The following is a 26332-nucleotide window of genomic DNA, read 5'->3' on the forward strand; positions in this document are numbered from 1 at the left end:
GGCCTGATGTCCCTACATCTCCGACATATATATCCCAGCCCGTTAGGACTGAATTTTCCATATTTCTTGATCTCCATATTATTTTGCAAGACTGTCAGAAAAAAAGGACAAGAAGAAGAAGTAATTCCTTTCCCTAAACGCCAAACATTAAGAACTTGCCAAGTTCAAAACAAAACTTGCACGGTAGGAAGTTAACGAACTTGGAAAAAACCTATGCTCCTCGTTAACTATTGCGTCGCCAAACTTCACATCTCAGCCACGTTTCGTGTCGGACATCATACTCGAGACATTTCGGAGAGTCATTTCACAGAAAATTATTTCGACGCTAGCGTTAAAACTATCGAAGACCTCGATATTTCCGTCAAAGCCACTTAACGCAGCTCGTTGACTTCATTAATCGTTACATTAAAGCGTGTGACGAAAATAGAAGTCTGAAGAAAAGAGTTTGTCTTCGGCGTTCTATGATCTGGACTTTAGAATCGTCACAGCGCATTCAAGTAAACAGTCATAAACAACGCTACAATCTTGAGTTACTAGATGTTAAACATCGTCTGTTAAACTTAAGTATATGAACCATCGTCTTTTCGATTCCGATGCGTACCTCGAATTTTTACAAACAAGAAATCATACATATCAACGATTGTTTCATACTTTTCTTAAATTTGGGTAATCCATACGCAAAGGATTAAAAAAATGTAACAACACAAATGATAATTCCCTGATGAAAAGAAAGGAAGAAAGGGCCTTCTACTTTGAAGCGAACGATTCTATCGGACGACGCACGTAGAATTCAGACTAGTAAGGTGTCCTCCGACTAGTAAGTGCATCGTCCTCGGGGAGAAAGTTTATTGCAGTGGCAGTATTAACTTACACGATCTACCCAACAAACAGACGATGGAACCAGCTAGGTTCCAAGCCTAGGATAAAATTAGCCAGGATTGGATCTCGCTCGAAGTTATGCTCGACCGGTTATGAGAACGGTTGTGCAACGTAGTTACAACCGCGCTTCAAGAACGGAGAACTCTTCCGAGATACGAAAAATGAAACGAGATCTATCGGCCACGCGCGGCCACCGATGCGATGCGACGTTCTCCTTCCTTCGGTCGTTCAATATTTCTGCGGTGTCAGTAATATATTCCACGATGTTCATGGCTGATCTGGCCGCAGGAAAAATCTTCAACAGAGGAACGGTGAAGATCGAAGAGTAGGAAAACGCGATGAATCTGATATTAATAATAGATAAATCAAGTATTTAATACGCTTTAATCGAAAGATCCAAAATAGCTGTTTGATAAAAGAAACGGAGGGACGAGGCACATAAAATATTCTGTTACATCGAAAGTGACAAGAAAAACTGTTCATTAATGTTTATTTAATATTCGATGTGGGTATAAAAAGCATTTAATTTGGAACATCTACGAACACGTTTTCACCATTTATGTTCAAAATAACCCGTCGGAGTAGGTACTAATAGCCGTCAATAATAAATTAAAAGCGGCGGACAACGTTGAACGCGATTTCCGTGTTAATTAGTGATGGAAATGATGCCCAGTCAAGTGGTGTCAATAGTTTCGATGAAAGTATTCATATCTTGCAAATATCCAGAAATCCGGCGATATTGATCGCGTTCGATTACATGACCAATTACGTTAGGTATTTTGAAAATTATATCGAATATTTTTTATCTTTTACACCGTTAATTATTTTTTTGATAAGGAATCGTCTCCTGCTCGCTTACAGAATAGTTTCATGTACTATGAAACTGCTTAGATGTTCGTTTATCGATACCCTATGCGTTCTCAATCGTCAGACGCAAGAAACATCACTCGGATATCGCACCTGTTAACCCAGTTAATTGCTTCAGCTCGCGTAGCTTGCGTAAGCATTGTTATACGGAGAGATTCGACGCAATGATACCACGCGATTTTTAGTAGTAGATGCAAGGAATCGCGGACTGCTGATTATAATGCGGGAATATTCTTAGATTGTTCGAAGGTGATCAACGTCGTAGATAAATCGTAGAGAGTGATTTCGTTGCGGTTATACGGATCCGTGACTAATGTCACGGTCGATGAGACTGCGCCCTTTCGTTAGCCGCGCCAACAATTGTTTAAAGATCATGGTTCAGAGAAATCATGTTTTACGGATCAGCCATAATTTCATTCGATAAACAGCTAGATAAAGAACCATTTAGGGACAGATGCTCAGAGTAGTATCCGTTCTTTATACGCAAGCAATATGCAGGATGTCCTAAAATCGTAATACAATCGGAAAGGAGGAGCACGCGTTCGTAACAAATATTTAAATAATATATAAACTCGATCTTTTCGAAAACGGGGTTCTATAACAATAAAACTATAATTTATTCTACATTTCCGACTTCTACATCAGGAATCACCTTTCGATTGTACCTACAACGATTTAAAAAACACTCTGTATAGAACAGAATGCTATTTATACCGACCTGTTGAAAGACAAGACAGTTGATCGACAATTTATGATCTCATATTGATCATTTCTCAGCCTGATGGCCACGATCAAAATGTAATCACAGTCCTCCGACGAACGTAGAATCTCGTACAAAGAGGTGGCAGCACCGAAATGTCTTGAACGATGAAACGAAATTGAGCCGTGGAAGAAAACACGTCTAATGAACGTCTTCGAGGCACAGAGAAATTCTCGTCGACATGAACAGGACGAATATCCAGTGACAGAAGCAAGACGAGCGAGTGAGTTATGGCTTGCTTTTAGATCGTGAGGATCTCTCCGGAGAGATCCGAACCGAAGTTTAGAAAGTGAGACCAGCTCGAGTCATCTGATTCTTACCGATCCCGAGGTTTGTAATCGTTATGAAAAGCGAATGCATTATTCGTGAATCACTGCGACGTACACGATTCGAAAATCCAAATTACGTATTTTGTACGTGTACTACTTAAAACTACTTAAAAATCCTTCCTGTTATACCGAAAACTCACTTAGAGAATCATCCTAAAACCTACAATTATTATTTCAGATACCACGCGTAAAAAAAGGAAATATCTAAAACAAGTAGTATTTGAAAAAGAAAGGAAAAGGAGGGAAAGGGAGGAAGAAATATTTTTGAGGAAACAATCATTGTTTCGTGCATTGCTACGTGCAGAGCGTTTGAAACATTAGCATCGAGCGTTCGACGCTCCATTCAGCAAGGCTTGTCCGTGGTCGTCCGCAACCAATAGCGAAATGGAAGCGAGAGTCGCGGTGAGGAGTTGCTCGAAAGAGGTGAAAGTCCATAGGCACACCATGAGCGACGTGTACCGCCATTCAGTCCGTGGCCCAGTCGTTGACTAGTGGACGGTCTGTGAACGAGTCGATGAGTCCAGTCGCAGCTGGACTCGCTACACTGGCTCTCGAAGCGGCGCATCGTAGACGAAGATTCCGCTAACTTACTCATCGTACCGCTAGTCCACGCTTATTCCGCGTCTGTGCGCGCCACGTCTGCGTTGTCAGACCACCATGCTAACCGTTGCCGCTCCGTGACTTGCTACGTGACTTCCGGGTTTTCCCTTTCCGCCTCGTGACTCATTCGCGTCAAGATCGGAACAACGTGGGTCCAATATATATAAATTGCTATACGCGTTCATGAGTTATCAAACATTCAAATTTCTATTTTTTAGCGAGACAAAGCAAGGAAAGATGAGCAGGTAGAAGAAGATTGCTTATCGATGTTAATTTCAATATCATATTTCTAAACTATAATTTTTAAATCATCTAATCATAATCTAATTCATAATTAGATTATTTTCAAATCAAATTAGAGATTGGTTTTTTGGTGTAGACGACGATAGCATACTTTAATGTTATCGCTGCAACCGTTAGCGTTGCAACATTATTGTAACGTTCGTCTACTACAGTCTACTACAGTTCTACAGTAACAAGGCGCGAGTCCTACGCTTATGATCCGTGCGGAAAATGGACACGTCTGTATATATATTAATGTGTGTATGTGTGTGTGTGTGTGTGTGAACTCAATTAAAAAGCGTGCATGCAGAACAATGAGTTAGTCAGCTCAGTCTGTCAACAAACGTCGCCGAAACCATTCTAAGAAATTATACTTTGTTGTATCGAAAATCTGATTTTTGTTCACCCACTATCCCCGCATAGACAATATTGAGATGTTTAAAAGTTAAGAGATTATAAATTATTACAGAAATAAACAAATTACCGATGATAATGACGAATTATTACAATATTGAAGGCTAATAAAAATATTATTGACTTTACTTTGACAAATTTAAACTTTAATTCCTATCTCATAGTCAAGCTAAAACTTCAATTTCTAAACATCTGATCATTTTTCACAACACGAAGGAAATACAACACTTAACAAATGATAACTCTACAGCGCCATAATAGTTCAAGGAACTCAAAGATCGCAAGGCAATCCGATCCAACCGCAGATACCGCTATAGTTACTCACAGTACCGCTAGTCCAAGGTTATTCGCATCCCGCGTGGAGCAAGCTGGATCATTATGGTGTCCCATGTTCCGCAAGAACCCCGTTTTCCCTTTTACCATCCTCCCCTCGCTCGTGGGATCCCACGAGGGTGAAAGTGAGATCGACGCCTTATTGAAACTGGGAAAGTGACACGCTGTTTTAGTCTTCTCTCTTCTCTTCGCCTTGTTTCCTTTTTTCTTTTTTCTAACTTACGAGCTTACATACGTAACGTTTAATAGCTTATGCTGCGAAAGGGTAACTACTATTGGATTAACGAAGGGCGAGAATCGATATAATAGCCCTTAGTCCGTTATAAAACAAAGAAAAGGAAAACATTTTATCTGCGATCATCCAAAAATTCATGGCGTATTTGTTAATTTTCTGTTCGATACTGTTGAGTGATCGGTAGGAATCGTTTATGTTATGTGGAATGAATGTGTTTAAACAAAAACTTTAATATTAGACATCTTAAACACAGTGGAACAACTTTGTAAAACAACAATCGAGGTATCGAGGCCACCAGAAACAATCAGAATGATCGAAACATTTTTGTATTACAAATATTTTATAAATATTTAAATAGTCGATCTCACCTACTTACTGTATATAATTGTATATAATGAATTCCAAGGTCACGTGAAACTTCGAAATGAAAACATAAACAGAATGATCTGAAAGAGTCTGCGATAATAGTAATTCGGCGAAAGCTTCATCAATTTCCATGTCGAAATTAACAGGTGAGCCTAAACTAGACTAGAATTTTATCCAATAAATTTCTCTTAAGGTTCGACATTCCTAAGAAAAGAAAATGAAATACTCAGGTGTACTTGATACAGCCCCGAGGATACGACTCCTCGTTACATAGCGTTTAGAGTGCTTTCGAAGTTCTTAATTGCAAAAAAGAGGGATTTATTGGAAGAAGAAATGGTAAGAAAGAGAGGAAAAATGAGAGAAGAGACCTATAACATACAAAACGTTTCTGCGTGCTGTGTGGACTAAAAGGAAGCCTAAAGAATGGGCGATGAACCACTGATGTTATCACGTAATCAAAAGTTACGAATTATGGAGCATGCATAATGCACGGTTGGGTCTACTGTAACATTCATGCAAATCCGCATAAGACTCCTCTGCGCTTATATATATCCATTTCGCGTGTTCAATCAAATTTTCACGATTGTAAGTTTCAATATAAACGTAACAATACACCGGTTCAACTAAATCGCTAAAACACGAGGATGTGGTTTGTTTCGAATTTTGTCTTTGGAAGTGGTATTAACCGAAATCGAATTACGTTTCGATGTTGTAAATTCAGTTAATCCCATTACACCCTTTCAGTCAATTTCGAAGCAATCGAGTCTTAAAAGATAACCATTTACCCTCAATATAATTTAAAGATGATCTTATGGATAATTAATATATCTAAAGTATGCATTACACAAAATGAAACATTCAAAATAACTGACCATATCATTCTTCTTCAAATTAAAAAATAATTTTCCTTAACATATGTATATTCTTCACTTTTAATATTCTTTAAATATATATTATATCTAATCGTACCTTATATATTATATGTGTAGTATTTTGATTTTATCATTTCAAACGTTATTTGTTTCTGAGTAATGCAGAAACTATTACAAGCAAGTTTAATATCGTACCGCTTTCAACAGTTCGTAGAATGAACAACAGCATGTCTGCCTATTAAATGCGAACGATTTTTTCCTTTATACAGATTTCTTTTAAAGACATGAAGTTTACCTTGAGCTTTTCAAACCATACCCCCCGTTTCCGTCTCGATCATTAAATGATATCTCTGATCAAGAGATACGTAATTGCGCGAATATTTGCATCGTTTGCACAAGGTAAACTATCAGTTGTGTTCTAGAGTGTTTTTAAACCAGATTTGCTTCTAACATAAAGTGTTACAAATGCAACGGTTAAGAACGTAGATATCAATAATACCAATATCTATTTCTTTTCTAATAAAAATCTATTAACAAAATTATAACTCAAAGTATAATTAGGAGAGAACCGTATGTCATCTTCATCTCCTTAAAAAAGAATGCAGTCTTTCGTCCGCTAACTTCTACACGTTTTACGAAACACGTGTCAATTATTTCTTATTCTCCTTTCTTCCACATTTCAATTCCTCGATTCATATTATCGATTTTGTCCTTGTACATATATCCACGATATTGATCAATCGCGAAACAAAGAGAACTTGGTAACATTTTATTGAGAAATCCATTTCGTCGTGGTAAAAGTTGAATAAACGAAATCTCGTTCCAGCGCCACTGATTCCTCATCACACTATCGTGCATGTTGGTCAACGAAATTGCGCGACGATAGATCGAGTACTATAGTGAGGGCGTGGAAAGGTCCTAAGTGCGGCATATCGACGCCCCGTGAGGGTGAAGTCCTTGAAGGGTTCTCGGAGACGAATTGACGGATAGGGACGATGGTTTCGTGCATTCCTGCAGGCAATTCCACAGCAGATGGAGTCGGCAGCAGGAAAAGCAGGCGAACACGAAACACCATGGGGGTAGGAAGCCGGACGAAAGTGTTTTCACACGCAGGAGGTCCTAAAAGCTTAAAAAAGAATGGCCGAACTCAACCACGGAAATACGTATTCTCGATTTCCATCAGACGTTTTCTAGATTTATATTAATTTGTATAATGGAAAAGTGAGATTTGTATACAATTTTATATATTAAAGTTTGAAATACACGAATTAAATTTAATCGAGTAAATTAGAATTTGATAATTTAGTACACATTTTGATATTGGAATGGTGTATGAAAACAGAAATGTGTAACAAAACAGAAATTGGAAATTTTCGTGTAGAAAATCTTTGGAGATCGAATATTAAAAGTTTTATGACTGGAAATATAATATTCTTATCTGTAAAAAAAAAACAACAATCTTTAAATCTAGTATTTATTATATTTTCTTTGAAAAATAAGTTACACTTCATCATTTAATATTAACCTTTCGTATGGAACTGGCTTGAAACAAGTAATCATTCATAATACACTTTCAAATTTAGTTATCTTATATACGTTAATAATGTTTTAAATGTAATAATTAGATTGCGGATTTTTATGCAAACTCACATTTGTACGAGTGTAATTAAAAATATAGAACCTAGATAAAAAATTATTTTACCTGCTAAACATCGGAGAGAACACCATTCTCTGAATATTGCATATATTTTTACAAGTCCTTTGCACTCTACGCATTTTTGCACTTTCAAAATTCTCATAAATCCATAAAAGTTTTCGATCTAACAGTACCCCATCTATATAGACGTTTCTTGTATCGCTCGCATTTCCTGTATCATTAAATTTATATTAAACGTACGTCACTAAATCTACATTTACAGGGACTAAGCGAATTCACCCTCATTAACGTTCGATAGGTGCTAAGAAAGAATCTTTGATTGAGAAACGTTCTAATTAATGGATTAATTTTTCGCATAATATTAGCCTTAACAATAAGAAATATCTCTATGAAAGTAAAAAGAAGCCACATGTTTCAAGAGTTTTTTCAATGAAACGAAACATCATTTATCCTTTCGAATACGAACCAACAATCATGAACGCGAATTCGCACAACAATAACGCAATTAATGGACGAAATAATCATCCTTAATTCGAATATTGATTCCGGGAAGTTGTTTCTCACGATTGGCAGACGTCGATAGCGAGCGTAGCAAATCGCCTATTACTGCCTCGCTGTGTTCCAATCGCGATAATGGCCAACGCAATAAGACCACCGTCCTGCGCTTTTGATTCCTTCGAGATGGGCCTGGATTTTATTAACGGGAAGATATAATTGGTAGAATAAAGAATTTGATCCGGCAAGAACGAAACAAAGAATTACAACAAAATTTAAAGAATGATTTGATCGAAGTATGATAATTTTACGTTGAAAAGCAATTATAAAATGGTAGAATTAAAGTGCTCGGGCACAGACAAATTTTTGTCTGCTTAAATTAAATGTCTATTGACATATGATATATTCGAAAGGGGAAAAGAAAACATAAACATAAAATGTGTAAAACCTTTAGTGTTTGAAAGTGCAATGTTCATAAAATTAAAAGTCTTTGCGTTTCGTAAATATATAGATATTTCAAACTCGACTACTTATAAATCCCTCAATTATTATTTTAAAAGTTTTTAAATAGATAAATGATGTTAAAGATCTCCAAAATGTCAAATGATTTGTTTATAATAATGAAATATATATTTATACTATTTATAACTCTGAAATGTCGAAAATTTACAACAATAATAATTAGATAAAAATCAAAACATTTTATCATTATAATAGAGATTTTTTAGATGTAGTTCATTGTTTAATATATGCTTCAATAAATATTTAAAATTGTATAATTTGTAGAACTTCAAAAATGAATTTGGTGCATTACGAGTTACATAACATACATAAATCACTATTTTCTAACAATATCTTCTTTCATTCTGAAATACAAAGCACATTTCATGTTACTCTTTTATGAATTAAAATGAGTTTCACATAGTGGTATTATTTTGAATTAGATGCACAAATATATCTTTCGCTCAAAGAAGCTTTGTTTCATAATTCTTCTAAAAACTGATAGTAACTGATACTTTATTATCTTCACAAAGAGCAAATGACTATCATATAGTACGTATTTGCTTATTCATAAAAAATTTCTGAATTACTTAGGTTAATTACAACTACGTTCCATTGATATTTTCGAAATTAGTATCTAAATATATTATATTAGTATCTATATTATATTATATTATATTAGTATCTAATTTTATATATATATATCAGCAACTTGTAAATTCATTAATAAATGAGCGTTAGTTAAACTATATTCATCTTTTATTTCATATAGGGAATGCTACAAACATCTATAGAAAAATGTTAACATTTCAGTGTCAAAATGCTGTTACTTAAATGTCATAGTTTAACAAGAAATATATACATACTATCGCTTAAAAGGAATTCAACCACGATCCGAACACTATGTTCTGCGGTTAAACATCCAGATTTACAACGATTCTGTTCATCAAAACGTTTCGAGCTCTTCCTGGTGTCGCAAGCTTCATCTACATTTCATTTTATACGACCTATTGGCCAACCGGCCGATGCTCAAACGGTACTTCTGATATTTAGTCTGCACGAGTTTCGCAACGCCGCGCGATGCCGAAGCATCGGTATACACGGTTGCCTAGTATCGAATTGAATTAATTACCAGCGAACCGATTCTTTTCGGCCACGAACAACCCCTCCGGGACGATTCATCGTTCGATCAGGAATTCGTTTAATAAATGAAACGCGTTCAACCTCTATGAGGATAACAAGTACGAATTCTTCTATGGTAAAAGAAACGTTACAAATCTCTAATTTTAATTAGACAATTTGTTTTGCATTGGCAAAAGATTGTGCGATTAATACGAGTATAATTGGAACTCACATCCTGTCAAATCCATAGGTCCGTATTGTTCTACGAAGTATTTATACGCGAGATAATGGTTCGAAAAAAGAAGAACTAACTTATTTTAGGTCAGAGAAAAAAGATAAACCTGCTTTTTTTGAATTGTCGCGATAGCCATGTTTTTTCGTCCTAAACGAAAATTATGAATTAAATCATGACAGAACAAAAGGAATTGGGAAATGTAATATGTATATATTAACATGTTCCCTGTTACAGCGCTTTATCTGACGGCAGCGATCCATTCACCCGATTAAAATTAATTGTAGCAATAATGGTGACCTTGTAGCCGACGAATCTGCATACCGTTCGAAATAAACGGCCTTTCATTAAAAGGGTGATCAGAGGGAAGGAAACGTATCACTTGATGACGAGTAACTTTCTTTCGCGAACCTGCGTGATATACCATTTTTTACGGGAATTTTTCACCATTTTAAGAGAAGATAGTTGGAATAGATGTTAATGCGGAATATTATATTCATGCTACAAATAAAATATGTTGATATCGTGAGAATTTGTACGTTTCTTCCCTACAAAATATTTATTACACAGATAAAGAAACGTACCTATGTACTTCGCTTGATCAAGAGCTAAAAAAGAGTTTGCAATTTGAAATTATCTTCTATAAAATTAATTCAGAAAGTCGCGACACAAAAACCGACCCCTAAAACCTATTTTCTCTCATTACCAACATCCATTACTCAAAACAAACTTTCTCCATCCCTTTCGATATACCATCTATCCACCTTTACCCACATTCAACAAAGCAACCCAAGTAACAGCCTACATCGGTTCATAAAATCACCCGGTATCGTATCCTATGACACTATTCGCCATCCCTTGGCAGCTCGAAATAACAAGTTCGTCATCATTGTCAACAATCCATGCTGTTCCGTCATTCTTTTCCTGTAGCAAACGAGTCATCGTGATTTCCCTTGGAAATCGGAAGATGAGCCGAACCGCTATGTAGTAGCATACTGTGTGAGGGTTTGTTTTCGTCGAGGCACGAAGGCAATGGCGTAGCCGTGTGCAAGTAAGCCGATTACATATGCGGTCTTGATCAGAGAGAGGACGAGAGGCGCGTCGCAAGAACACTGTCAGTGCGGGGGCGCTACTCGCGCGGTCGTGTCGACCGCGGGTGTTCGGCGAGGAATAGTCCACCAGAGCAGGAAGGGATAACGAGCGCGTGGTCGAGGTGGGAGAGCGCCAGGCGGTAAAGTGGGGGTTGTTCGGTGGCACTGGTGGCAGTGGTGGCAGCAACGGCGTGCTCGGTGTCATTGCCTCGACGCTCGGGGCGGCCAGTGACTCCATCACTGACCTAGTGCCGAGGATGGCCGATCGGAGGCGGAAACGGCCGAGCTAGAGGCCGTCGACCTCGGCCGGCCTCCAGCGCGACACACACCGATCCTATGAGTAGCGCCCCGCGACCGTACACATTGCGCCTTGTCCTTCTCTTTCTGTGTCCCCTCCCTATTCCCTACGGCTCGTCTGCACATCTCAACGCTCTATCGTTCTCCGCGTTTTCTCTTTCTCTGTCTCCAACGTGGCCGTCTACCCCGCTCGATCTGCTTCGATCATCGTTTTGCCGCGTCTCTTTCTCCAAGCTTCTCCGGGAGCTTTCCATCTCTTGTGCTAGCCGCCCATTATGTATACAGCGTACACAAGTCGGCTGCTGCTGTCCGGTCTCTCCTGAAAACCGCGGAAATGCGCGAGTTACGATTATGCGTGAGTTTTGTAACTGCGCGACGAGGAAGAGAGGAGTGGCGTGGCGTGGTGCGGCGTGGCGTGGCGTGGTGTGGCGTGGTGTGGCGTGGTGTGGCGTGGTGTGGCGTGGTGTGCACCACGCGAGGCTATGCCGCATGCCGTGCCGCGACACAGGGGGCGAAGGAGACAGAAGGGCGGTCTTTTTCCATTGCAGGCTCACGCACGCGGACCTAGAAAAACGATCCCTCGCGTCGACGTGAAAACGAAATCCAGACGTGTTGGTTTCGAGCCTGTTCTCCTCGACGCACATTGACGAACGACCGGTAGACGTATCGGTTTTATGACAGGGAATCTGGCAATTTCACCGTAGCAGAGAGCTCGCTGTTTTCGATGATGGAATTTCAAAGGCAGTTTAGCACAGTATAGTACGCTCAATGGATCGACAAGGGGAATGCGGGACGGACGGACGGTCGGTTCGTGTTCGATGGATAGGGCACAGCTCACGAAGTATCGTTACTTATTTCGATAGCCGTGCAAGCGTCGTGACTATGGCTATGGATGTCCTATTCTCGACAATCGTCCGCTGAACAATCATTCGTTCATTCGTTCCATCGATCGATCGACTTCGACATCTTTCGCTTCAATTTTTAGTTGCATCATCGTTACTGCGAGATTCTGTTCCATGCGAACGTTTCGGTTAATTGCTTATGTATGTCAATATCTTTTATTCTTTAACGCATTAATAGTTGAATAATATATTTGTTAATATAATTTAATAGAAAGATAGATACATATTGCAAGTACATATTGTACGAAAGATAGATTACGATCTTTATTTTAATTTGAAATCTATAGATTACTGTAATAAGTAGTTACTATAAATTACAAACAGATTATTTATCGATATAGAGCTGTATTAATTTATTAAGAGGCTATAGTGGTCAGTAAGTAACATATAAAAATTATAGTTGCATAGGAATGTAACTTACAAGTTACAAACGATTAATAAAACCTTAGAGAATTAATGATGTCAACCTATGTAGACACATAATAACTCATCATGCATGGCAAGAACAACCTTTCGATTACATCTTCGTCTCATTCCATTTTTCTCTGACGAAATACACGAGTAGAAGACGCCTCTATGAGCCAACACATCCGGAACACCTTGCATGCACGAGCGAGACAGATGTACCCGTGGTCCGTGACAAATACAATGAGATTGTAAATCAAGTTGGGTAGCCGACCAACTATCGAAGGAAATATCGCTGTCGCGCGTATGAATCATTACGAGTACGACCAGGTATATTATCAAATAATCATGCATGAAAAGAAAGAAAGAAGCGGAAACGCTAAAAAAGGGGCCGAATAATCGTTGCGATATGTCTGTTCTGAAGTTCCGAGTGAAACAACCGAAAGAAATCTATTCCATTGGCCGACGAATGAAAACACAAGCCGCCCGAACTAATTGTTGTCACAATGAACAACGCGAACTAAGGAAGTTGTATACAAACTGGCTATAGCTGTTGTATGTGTATGAAATACGATGACGCCCAAAAATTTGACAGTTTCTATCGATAGCCCAATGAAACAATGTGGGGAAAAACACGTTTATTAAAAATACGCGTGACTGTCGCTTTCAGGTCGCTATTGTGATGAGAATCCAAAGAGAAACGGGCGTAAAAAAAGCTCTGTCGTAAGAATTTGTCATTAATTTTTTAGTTGCGATTTATCACGATTTAGTTGCCTTTTCGGAAGTTATTCAGAATTTACATTCAAGTACATATCTTTACCTTCTAGTTAAAATACCAAGGTAACTATGCTATCAACCACGTTTACCTTTGTATTTATATCACGAACATGATGTGAAATTACGTAATCTTGAAATGTATCGTACAAAATCACCGATCTCCACACAAACGATTTTTATAGTACTCTGTACCTTCAGTTGTCCCTATAAGATAATTAAAAATAATCGAATTCAAACACGTTGTTCGAGTCAATTCAAGGAAACAAAATTCTGATCCTACGAGGTTAATTAATTCCATCTATCTATCTTTATCCACCCCTACTTCATAATTGTAAGTCGTCTAACTCTTCTTCTGGTACAAGCTTCACATGTCCCATGACACGTCAAATTCGACGTTTGCATTCAGCGAATCTTTAAGCATTCAAACTCTTACATTCTGGCCCGTGGTCATTGTCGATCGTCGGTTGACGGAGGACAATTATGATAAAGATATGCGGGATGCATCTGTTTAGTATACTGAAATACTCGTGGTGAGACCGGAAACGAGATAAATGGTCCCTGCTGTTACCATTCACCGACGAACAAACGTAGAGAAACACTTTCCAATATTAGTCGATATCAAAGACAAGAACGGTCCGTACTGATAGCCTGTAAACATTACAATCACAAAATATCGCGAATGAACATAACCACAAGTTAACTCTATCGTGGCGCATTTTGTAGCCACGAGTGTTTTCTTGAGTTTAAGGTGAATAAAATAGGAGACGTTTGGGGACGTTCAAATTGTAAAATGGGTTTTTGATGTAAGTTGTCGAGTGAGTTCGTGCTATATCGTTCGACGTAGTGGATTTTGAAACTCGCGCTCTTGGAATTTAACATTTTTATTGAATGTAAAGCGTGGGACTTAGGATTTAAGTAAAATAATTGAAAGAGTATCTTGAGACTGTAAATTGTGAGTTATACTCTGCAGCTGGTTAACTGTAATTGAAATTTACTTAAACTTTACTTTTGTTTTTATTATAAATGCTACTAAACTGGATTATAAAATGAACGAAATATTTTTTGGCAATAATGGTAATAGATGAAGGAATTAATTCAGATACTAGAAGTTTCAGCATAACTCAGAATTTGAATTTAGTTTTAAAATGTGAGTTTAACGTTATTTTAGCACTATTTAAAATGAACATGGCTTAAATATCGAAAATTTATATTTTCTTTATTCTTCGTACAGTTTCAGAGCAAAAGAAATATCTTTCCGCTGGTGGAAATAACGAACACGCGAATCCAATAAAAATTAAACTGGATTTCAAAGGCGATGGAATCCTTTTCATCGATCGAAATAATTTTATCCGTTCGATTCGATTGCGTTCGCAAACTATTTCTAGTATTTCCCGGTAATTAAAATTATTAACATACGTTTATGGACAAGCGTGAATAATTTTACGGATATCTGAAAACGAATGTTTCTTGGGAACAATTTAAATGTTATTATGTACACTATATACATATATACAATTTAAATGTTTTAATCGACTTATTTAGTAGAAACTTGAATTTCTTATGGTCACCAATTCTCTCAACAGAATTTAATTCACCGATGCGTCTATTATTGTCGAGAAAGTATTTCATTTTTCTCGCGAAAATTTGAATTTTTATATTAGAAATATTCGAAGAAAAATTAAGGAGAAGTTTGCAATCTGTCTACAAGAAAAAACACATTTGTTTTATGCTAAACGCAGGTTTACAGATAAATGTTTGCTATAGCAAGTGAAGTGTAATAACTAAAGAAGGGAGATACCATTGACCGTTGATCATGATCATGAAATGTAAAATGTATATTTTGGCAGCATTAAAATACCAGAGGATTTATTAAAGAATTAAAACTATCTTTTCCAGATAAATTAGAATTGTTAATATTTTAGATTAATATTAATTTGAGATCGCCTTTTCTGACTCATGATATGCGGTTATATACAGGTATTTTTCATTTGAAAATTAATAATTATATTTCTTAGTTTCTAAAGAAAGCAGGAATATCGTAGCTGATCTTACATATATGTAGAACTATAAAATACATAAAACTGTACGTACGTGCTTTATTTATAGATTGTTAAAAAAATGTTTCGAAATTCCCGTGATTTTTTATTTGCTTGCCATATTTATATTTCACAAGTATGTATATTTTCATATTAATTTTAAGTGTTAATGTATAAAATATTTAATGTATAAAATATATTCAATCAGTAAAAAAATATTTCAATTATGGGATGAAAGTATACCTTGTATTATTAATAGAATAAATGATCGTTTTCGCGTATAAGGTGAAAAAGAGTGAGGTGTATGGGGAAAAGAAAACGAAAGAAAGAGAGACGGAGAGAGAAAAGCGGGACAGGTACGGATATGGCGCGCCACGTGCACCGAGATTCGCACGTTCCTAACCTACCCCATTCGTTAACCTGACCCATGTCGCGATTCCTCCGTAGGTCGATTCCCATCGAGCGCGAATTAACCTACATAGGCATAGGCATTTCTGCGGGCACAAACCATAGGTTTCTGTCGATACAAAATTAACCAGCGCTCACCCTTCCGGTGCAACGAACGTTTCCACTCGATACGCAATCTCTCTTTCCCTATTGATATCATCGTTTCTTTCTCTCCTTCCTTCCCTTCTCACCATTCTCTTTCTATCACAGAATTTCTCTTCTCGTAATTCTTTTCCTTTTTTCAGAATTTCTCTCCCCATAGACCTCTCTTTTGGAAGAAGAAAGTGATCATTCTAGTCCAAAGCATTTACACCTGGAGTATTTCTCGAGCAATTTAAAAGGAAGTGGTTAGCACTAATCACTGGATGGTCCATTGAGTTTCAGATATTCGGTTGGAACTAATAAATGAAAATAATTTCATAATTTGATACGGAATTTGCAACGTCTGTCAAGTTAAATGAAAACATTTGAATGTAATGTGTAGTCTTGCAAAAAGAAAATCCTCTCTGTCTGAGAAGCAGAGGTGTCATTTTGCTTGGAAAATGAATAACGCTTGATGAACATTCCACTTCGCGACATCTTCTCGTTCCATTTCGCGCGCGACACCCTTTTCAAGACGAAACGGGAGTCGCATAGAAATGTAACCAGATGAATGTCTGCGATGTTTTACTGAAGAATTTCGGCCAAGCATATATTTTATCTTCCAATCCGGTCAAGTCCATTCGCTTTTGTACTCGTTGCACCGGATTTCGGAGGGGATCAGCCGAATTTCGAACAAGCGGAATTTCGTTTTCCTTCGTCGCCCTACATTTTCAAATTCCGATGCGTGTATATCAAAATTTATAGATTGCAGCACTTGAGAGTTATTTCGAGTCGAATACATGATTATTCAATTTTTTGAATAAATGCTATTAATTTTTTGAATACTTACTAATAATTATTATTGACTGATAATAATTATTAGTAATAATAATTATAATTATTACTCCGAACTAAATTAATTCGTTAAGGCGATCACAATCCGCACGTTAAAGTTATAAAATTATGTATCAAGGACCGGAGTAAACTGTATAAAATTGAAAAGATACAGGTTAAGATCCTAAGAAGAATGTTAAGACCTTCCCAATGTGTAAAATTATCTCTGCTGACTCGTAGATATATTTATCAGAAATCCTAGAATGTGTATTTTAATATGCCGTGAATGAAACTAGCGGTAGTCGATGAGAACAAATTGCCGGAGGAATCTACTCGCGCGCAGACAATGACTTCACGTAGAGTAAATCGCGGATTCCTTTTCTTTCACGGAGGAAGGGAAACGCTCTCGAGCACGCGAAAATGAGAACGAGTCGCGGTAAGAGACAGTGAAGCAGTGAAACTCGATCCGCAAGCTTAGAGGTCGTTTCTATCTGTTTCCTTTCCTTTCTACCGCAAGAGTAAAGTTCCATTCTGTAACTAGCAACGGTACATTAGACTCGCGAATACTCTTTCTTCGCGTTTCTCAGATAATGATATTGTTGGTATCGAACGAACGAATTTTTACACATATCAACCCCTGTTAAGTTTCAAATATATTAAAGCGTTTTATTCTGGATACTTGGAAATTATGCGTTCGCAGGTTTTGTTAGACTATGATTTACCAGATAATCTAATCCATACATAATCGATAAAATAGATGATCATATAATTTGTAACGTAACAGTATAACTAGTATTGCTAACGAAATTTGATAAAGTTACCAATAGATACTGGTAAATTGTTCCTATTAATAATTGTCTCAATTCCTAACAATATACGAAATAACACAATAATAGACAAATAAAAAGTTTCAAAGAACGTAGACATATAGTTATGTATGTAAGTAACCTGCAACTCGGAAGGCATTACAGAGAGTTAATAAAAAACGACGATCGATCCCACAAACGCCTGATTGCTTTTGAAAGCTTCTTCCAAGAAAAGAACAGGGTACCGATATTTTTACTTCATCGATCGAGAAAGTTCTGAAAAATCGAAGGGATCGATGCCGAGAATCGATATTAACGGCATATGGCGTACATGGTGCAACTTACATTTTTGGCTCGTCGATGATCGGCCATCAACGTGAGCGGCAGGTGTTAGCGTAGCCTCTTTTCCCCAACTGTGCGGTGTTCCGGAAGTACGAGCGTGGACGACACCGGGCCGGTCGCGATCGCGGCCGCCTTCAGCTACTCCCCAACTCGTCGCACCTGCGTGTCATTCTCCGTCACGGATTATCTGCCTTGTAGTATCGGACCTGTCGTCGAGTAAGCCAAGCCCAGGGGGTTCGCTAGCCAGGAAAATCGTAATGTCGATCACTTTCACTGCGCGCCGCGCGTTCCCTTCCGTGTCACAATCACGAGACAACCAGGGGCGGACGGGAAGGGGGCCGAGAAACGAAGAGAAGAGGAACGCAGAAACGGGCGGCGACACGACGAGGAATACAAGTGAGAGAGGGGGAGAGAGAGAGAGAGAGAGAGAGAGAGAGAGAGAGAGGAGAGAAGCGGAGAAAAAAAAGATAGTCGCGCGTTAGTCAAAAAACGGAAGATGAGAAAGGAACGGAAGATGAAGCAGGCAGTGAGAAATAGGGACGGAGCAAATAGGAGAAAGGAGAAACGCCGCGCCGGAGTGCCGGTGGATCGTCACAGTTTCACTTTTAAATTGCTCGAGGCGCTCGCTCGCTAGCCACTCTCCACTTGCTTTATTCCGCGCTGCTGCGTTGCGACTAGGTCGCGTGCGTGTTGTGTACGAGGATTACCGTTACCGTTAACGTGACGTAGACAGTCACCGGTAACGTCATAGACCGCTCACTCTCCGGGTGTGCTCACCTCTTCCTGTTGGTATTCCCCGCCCAGCTAGTCGCTTTACTTCGCGCTAACGAACTCCCGGATTGACTTTCGATATATACGTATACGTGTACGATACGTGCTTCACACCTTGTTGGAACCTGGCTGCGGGGTTCCGATACCACCGAGTCGTTCGACTGGTTCTGCAGGAGCGTCGCTCTGTTACATATTGGTTATCGTCCACTCTTCTCTATTAGCGTCGACCGCCAGGCTGTTGGTCCATTTACCGGATTCTTTCTATCGGTCGACCACGTCAACGAACTTGAGTTCGATCCTCGTGATCCATTGTTCTACTTCTACAGGAAACAAACGATCCTGCGCTGTGAATCAACGCTCGACATCATTGCACGATCGTTAACTATCTTCCAGCTTGCGCTTCATCCCTCTCTGTGGATTAATGATTCGGCTGGAAAGTGCGTGCTGTTTGCGACGAGGCAGCTCACGAGATAAAAACTCAAGACAATGGACAACTGTCTAGCGAAACTGTTTCTTCTTCTTGATCGTCTTTCCTCGATTACTGCTATCCGTCAGTCTGGTTTGTGCACCGGCACGCCAACACACGACAGAATCACGACGCTTTCGAGTACTTTCCGCCAGCGATTCGCGGTCATCACAGTTCAACATCAAGCCTGCCGTCTTCGGCCACCGAGCTACTATTCTCGTGCGTACGTTTACGCGACGAGTTTGCCGATTATTTGTTCCAAGAACTTATCCTGCAACTGCTGAAACCGTGCACGATTCTTCCTCGTTTACGTTCGCTGCAGGGAAGTAAAATGGCTCATGGCACGTGTCCCTTGACGGCGAAAGCGACGCGAACGTGAGCCTTTTCAACGGTTTACTCTGTCACGATGACTAGTGGTATCTACTCGATACTTTGCGTTTCGTTGGTCACAATCGACATTTTAAGAAACAAAAAAGCTGCAGAAATAAATTTTCCTTCGTTTGAAATTTTATTTGTTTTTTACGTTTATTGCTGGGTACGATTTGCCTTGCGTACAGCTTATTGTATCTAATAATTTATTAGACTATTATATAAAATTCTCTTTGATTGCGAAAATTTATGCTAAATTTCCTTTCTCTTCTAAAACTGACATGATCTCTGGCGAATAGTTGGAGAAATAAATTATACAGTATAAAAACTGAAATTATTCGATAGTAACTTTCCGGTGACATCGTTCCAATGCTTTCCCTCTTGTAATTTGGAATTCCGATTTACATGTGGCTCAGTCGCGTGCACCATTCGCCAACGGGCCTGTTTTATAATAAAAGCATAGACAGCTGGCCTAATATTCGCGGTGGTAACGAACCGCGGCAACGTCCCGCACCAACGTCCCGCACCAACGTCCCGCACCAACGTCCCGCACCAACGTCCCGCACCAACGTCCCACGACACGGAAAGAGCAAAGGGGGTGCGCGAGATCTCCTCTTCTAAGCGAACACCAGTCGCGATCGATCGCGATGATCGTTTCAGTCAATTAACTAAACGAATTTGTCGCAGTCGGGATATGCGAAGATCTGTGCGAACGCACGACCTATGAGAAATCCAATGAGGTTTGAAAAAGAAATTCTATACGATACATACCCCTTCCTATCGATCTATCGGATTCTTTTTTAAGACTATCATCAAAAGCAATATGATTCTTTAAAGGATACGATAGAATGTTAATAGAAATTAGCTTTTCTGAGATGATAAAATTTCGTAAAAGAATCTCGTATAGATGAATTTGTATCTTCTTGGAAATCTGAAAATTAACGGCAGCTATACATTCTTCGGCATACTCATCGAGTATCAGCGAGCTTTGGTTACGATAAGGTTCGATCGATAATTGACTCGTTATCGGGTACAGTCGGTGTAGCGCGAGACAAGACCGCCAACCGTGCACGACAGCCTCGAATTATTGCTAGATAACGAGATCAATTCGGTTAATCGCCGTTAGGTGAGCAAGTATATATATCTGACTGCAAAACTCGAGTCCGTTGGTTCTATTTGTTGGAAATCTTTGAGTAACTGTATATAGACAAAAGTCAACCCAAAATTCTAGGAAATTATGGAAAATTTAGGAAACAGAGAATAAACAAAGCATATAAATGGGTAAGAGTAAAACGAGATCTGTTTTACCGTTCAAAATTTTGTTCCCTAATATAACTCGCAAATATTACTATGAATCGGATACTATGAATCATTGATAAAATCTATCTACTTTAAAATATTGCATAGTTTCCATTTTAAGCATTAATAAATCGTGTAACTGATGATTTTTAAGTATCAAGTACGAGATCAATTCAAATAGAGGATAAAATGTGTAAACGATTAAAAGATAATATAAACAAATTGACGAGTTTTATCTTCTTAAGTCACTTGGTATATGTGTGGAAAACTTGAAACAGGCGATCAAACTGGTTAACGATATGTTGCATAGTCAAAATTCACACGCTAGGAAATTCCAATAATTAAAGCGCTTACGATGTCGCACTTAACGCGATTACCGAGCGATCGATCTGATTAGCGCAATTACAAACCGTATGTTTCGTTGGTCAATAGGAAAAGAATTGACGTTCGATATCCGATCGTTGGTGGACCTTTGAAACTTTGATTGTAATGTTATTATATTATTATGGGGTCAAAATTTCAAGTAAAATTTGAACGTTTAAAAATACGTTTGCAGCGAATCATAATAAGAGTACCAAAAGAAAATATTTAATTAATTATCAAACCAATGATTACCTTCTGATAGTTTGTTTAAATATTGAAAATGTTAACCAATTCAAATTTCAAATCCAATCTAGATAATCAAAGTCATAATGACATATATAATTGATCATTAACTAGAATAAAACATTAACTTGTTTCAGTAGCTCTATAATTTCTACTTTTTATCAAATCAATTTAAATTATCAAAATTTTATTATCAAACATCTGTACTTTCAATTATATAATAATAATGCTAAATTGGTTGCCAAATAGTCAATTAACTTAGAAGCAACATGTCCCGTTTAATTTCCTTTATTTCCCTATGAACCAAAACTCTAGACACTGTTATGCGCTAAACATGTTTTTCGACGTCGCGGCACGTCGATGTGAAAGGGGTGTACGTATTCGTGCAACGAGCTCGATTTCCACACGGAGGTAGACAGGCTGTCTCTATTTTCATTGACACGTTGTTATACCGACGCGAAAGAGGCCCGAGCGTAATGCGGTGCCGCGGTCACGACGCGCGTTTTATTTATAACCGCGTCTCGGTCAGAAACGGGCTGCGTTGCGTCGTGACGCGCGTGTCGAATATTACGCACGCGTACTGCGTCCTTTCGCGTGCATATGCGGCACCGTTAGCGAAGTGTTACAGAATCAAAAAAGTTCGTGAACGCGAAAATCGACGCGCGGAAACAAGATCAAGAGAAAGGAAAGAAGAAGAAGAAGAAGAAACAGTTATTAGTCCGACCTGCTATTCTAATCCAGCGATTCCACCCGAACGCGTCGCCTTTGAAACGGGAAGAGAATTGCCTGATACACCGAACGACCCGATGATGTTTCTTAAAATAACGAAATGCCGTGGCTTATATTTAGCGGCAGCGGTACGTTTGGAAGTTCTTCGGGTTTTTCTGGATCGAGCCACTCGAGTCGAACCTTTGGTCGATATTCGATTGTCATGAAAGAGAAGAGAATCGATTTAGATCAGAAGAATTTCATTCTGAAACACGCGACGATCTAAGGCGATAAGATTTGTCGGATTTCGTAAAAATGGTCAGGAAACAATTATCAGACAATTCGTCGATTAGGTACCACGGCTTAGGTGATGTATTCTATAATTTCAAAGTTGCAAATATCTTTCTACAAAATTTTAAGAAATGGTTCACCACGGTTCGACTACGAAAGACAGTCTACTTTATTTTCGTCGTGAAAATCGATAAATCCCCACTGAGGAAACCCGAAGAATCTGAGCAACTTGGTATAGCCAGCTTCAGACAGCTAAACAGACGTCCGGCAGCTATCTAAAACTGTCGTTAGGCACATTCGTCAATCAGCCAGAGGAAAATTCAGTAAGAACCAGTTACATACCGAGCATCTAATCCGTTGATCGTTTACGCGTTACCCGATAAAAGTGCTCAATCTGGTTATCAATCACGTTTCGATAGATCTTCGCCAATCCAGTCTTAAAGACGACAATCCCACGTTATGGACTATTTCGCGTTTCGTTTGGCGATGGCAGACAGATTTCTAAAAAGAAATCGCGTTTGGCGCACGAATCGAAAAACAACGGCGGTTACGAGTGTTTTGCCGGTTCTTTCGGTCGAAGGTGCTAGAAACTCGAATACGAGATTCCTTTCGATGTGTCACTTATGAATTTCGAACGTGCGTTTCAGGCGCGAACACGCACCACATGTGTTCCCAAAGCGTGTAAAAGAGGAAACGGTAGGCGTTTGCAACTCGAATACCATGAAACAAAAATTAAACGAAGGTTAAACCAAAACTTTCTGCCGTCATGGAATCGATCGTTCTTAGAGATACTTAAATCTCGTAGGGATCCCAGGAGATTCCGGTACTGCGAGGCCGACGAGAGACGAAGGCAAGACAGGAGGTTCGCAACGATGATCTTCTGGGACGAATCGACGTCACTGGATCAAGAATGAAAGAGAGGAGAAGAAGCGATAGAGAGTAGGTTGTTCGAGCAGAGAGGGTGAAACACGGGCAAAAGAAGCGAAGAAGTGTGCAGAAAGAACGAAGAAAGAGAGAAAGAATAAGAGGCTATTCGAAACAACACAACGAATGCGCACGGTCGCGCACGTGCAGTGGATGAAACACGTGTACCGTTGATGAGGGAATAAAGATCGGCTTATTGTTAGAAAGAAGCGGATGAGGCGAAGAAGCGTGCGTTGTTGTGGTGGACCGAAGCGTGTTCGCTTGCTCGCTTGCGAGAGAGAGACAAAGAGAGAGTGAGAGTAACGCTCTGAATAAGGGATGAATCGAGGATGAAATATCGCGAAAAATTCGCGATGAGCAACGAAGCAATAGACTATCTCGCGAGAAATTTCGTTTATCATCGAGTATTCATCTACCGATTAACTATGGAGACTTTGAGTCTAAACTGGATGGTGCGAGATCGATGTATCGACACTGGGATAAACGAATCGAGATCGATATCAAATGACGAATAGAAATTCGGAATTCAACGAAGAAGAATGGAGGAATGAAAAATGAAACAAATAAAAAAGAACGAGACGAGGAAAATGAAAATCGGAACTGAATAACACGTCGACGGATGCGTATCGCGACGAACGTCATACGTATATATGCATCTATTTATATGTAATGCGTGTGTATGCGTGTATATGCATGATGAATATATCCGGGAGTCTCTCTCGCTCTCCGGCTGATCACGACGTGACAGATTTCTCTTCCTGTTCCTTTATCTTTCCTTTCGGTCTATTCTCTACTTTCATCTCGATCCGAAACGCATGTATTTTCTCGTAGGTCCCTCGCGTGTTCTCTATATCGGCTTTATACATATACACACACACACACACACAAACACACAAACACACACATATATATATATGCATATATATATATATATATATATGTATAATGAATGTGTATATTATATATATATATATATATATATATATATATATATAATCAATATATATCGTTTCTCCGTGTTTTCCCCTCTCCCGTTTACTGCATATCACCACAGGTGATTCACTGGGTTCCTCTCCACTGTTCCTCTCGGTCTGGCCCTCCACCCGCGACTTCCGCAACGACGGCCAGAGAAGTAGACTATTTTTAAGAATACGTGCGTATTATTACATCGAGGGACTATAGGAAAACAAGTAGCAGAAAAAAACTAGCACTACACTGACGATACTCATACACTCGCGCTAATATATAACTCTCTACTGTGATTGTATCCACTCGAAGGGTTCACCGCATGTATATCCCTTCCTGTAACTCGTGCTCCGATTTGCCGCTTCTCTCTCGAGCTGACACGCTTTAAATTGCGTGGATTCACGAAAACGAAAACTGCAAACCGAAAACTGGCCAACGAAACAACAAACGACGCACACTATTGTGGCTCGGTCGTCGCACTCGCGGCTCTCTTCCTCCTTCTCCACCTCCTACTCTTTCTGTTCCTTTCCGTTCTTTTTCTTTCTCCACCACCTTCTCCTTCCTCTTCTTCTTCTTCTTCTTCTGTTTCTGTTTGTTCTTCTTCAGTATCGAGTAATCCTTGCCGGCTGTCACATCGAAATGTCACGAGGTGGAAGTCGACTTAACCCAGCAATGTTCACGTATGGGATACAATGACTGTTCCCGTGGTAAATGCACGTTCACGATTTTAGCCGATCATTTACTTCCGAGACACGATCATCAGAGACGAAACGAAAGACGCGAGACACGAGACACCGACACCAAAATATATCGACACCGCGAATATTGTCCCCGTACGTGGACACACCATTTTCAGTCGCCGTCAGTCGCCGAGGCGCTGCTCTAGTCGAGCACGCAATAGGAGGATGCAGAGAGAACTCCGTAGAAAGCGTTGGGTACGCTCGTCCGCGATAAGCCGACTCTCCGCGCGTGCACGCGTGTAGCCTCGAAGCGCGACAGACGTCTCTCCTCCCTCGTGGAGAAGGGAACGAACGCGCGCGGTCAGAAAAGCCGGGGAAAAAGACACGCGGAGAGAGAAGCGGCGAGTGAATGACGGAGATGGAAACAAGGACTCGGAGGGACAAAGAGGGAAGAAGAAAGAAGAAGGAGCGAGTAAGCGAGAGACGATAACAGGGACGGGTGGAATGGCACTAACGAGGGAGAGAATTCTTCGCGAGCAAACGGGGGACGAAAACCGATCGGACGAAACGCGGGTGCCGAAAACGTGCGGCGTACGACGCGCGATAAGTCGTTCTCTCGCGGCACCGGAAAGCGAGCCACGACGCGAGGAGCGTGCGACAGACCGTGTGCTCTCTGCTGTTCACCGGGGGTACACGCACGAAAGAAGAAAACAGAGTAGGTAGAGAGAGTAGGTATGGAGCGGCCATGTGTAACGCGGAACACGCGCTCTCCTCGCGCAGTCGGCGCGATCTCTCGCTCGTAACGCAACGTCGTCGTAGGGAAACGCGCGCACACTCTCTCTCTGTTTCTCGCGTTGCTTGCGCCCTGCCGGAATCGCGGCGACGAACAGAGGCGAGAGAAGGTACACGGTATAGGGACACGACGGGTCGGAGTGGCGAGAGAGACAAGTTGGAAAAAGAAAGAGACAGAATATGCCAGTGTGAACGACGGATCAAGGGAGCGAAACAGAGAGACACGTGTGTAATAGATAGAGACGGAGGAGACCGCAGAGAGAGACGGCAGAAGTGTACGGGTCTCTTTCTCTCTCTGTCGCGCGCGCACAGCACACACGAGGTTACGAACAAACGCGGAACAGACGAGGAGAGGCCAGGGCAGCGCGCGAGCGACGTAGCTCTCTAGCAGCCGGCAGCCTGCCGCTAGGGTCAATGACCTCTCCTTGCCGTCGTCGAGCTCTCCTCTGCTTGCGTTTACTTCCCACCACCCGTGCTTCTTCACCCCACTCGGCGTAC

General features: G+C 39.9%; 1 protein-coding gene across 6 annotated transcripts in view; it reads right to left on the reverse strand.

Annotated features, from left to right (window-relative positions):
• The window catches only part of LOC126916137 (hormone receptor 4), a 156136-nt gene extending 130192 nt beyond the window's left edge, over positions 1-25944 (reverse strand). For 2 of the 6 annotated variants that reach the window (XM_050721577.1, XM_050721571.1), the window contains exon 1: positions 17966-21494. In XM_050721577.1, coding sequence (XP_050577534.1) covers positions 17966-17992 — 27 coding nt within the window. In that variant the 5' untranslated portion in view covers positions 17993-21494. Of the gene's footprint in view, positions 1-17965; positions 21495-22814; positions 24349-24563 lie in introns of those variants that run through there. The other 4 variants (XM_050721574.1, XM_050721573.1, XM_050721572.1 and 1 more) reach the window with 4 other exon arrangements.
• Between the last annotated feature and the right edge of the window lie 388 nt (positions 25945-26332).

Source organism: Bombus affinis, chromosome 5, assembly GCF_024516045.1.
Source record: "Bombus affinis isolate iyBomAffi1 chromosome 5, iyBomAffi1.2, whole genome shotgun sequence".
NCBI classification, from domain to species: Eukaryota; Metazoa; Arthropoda; class Insecta; order Hymenoptera; family Apidae; genus Bombus; species Bombus affinis.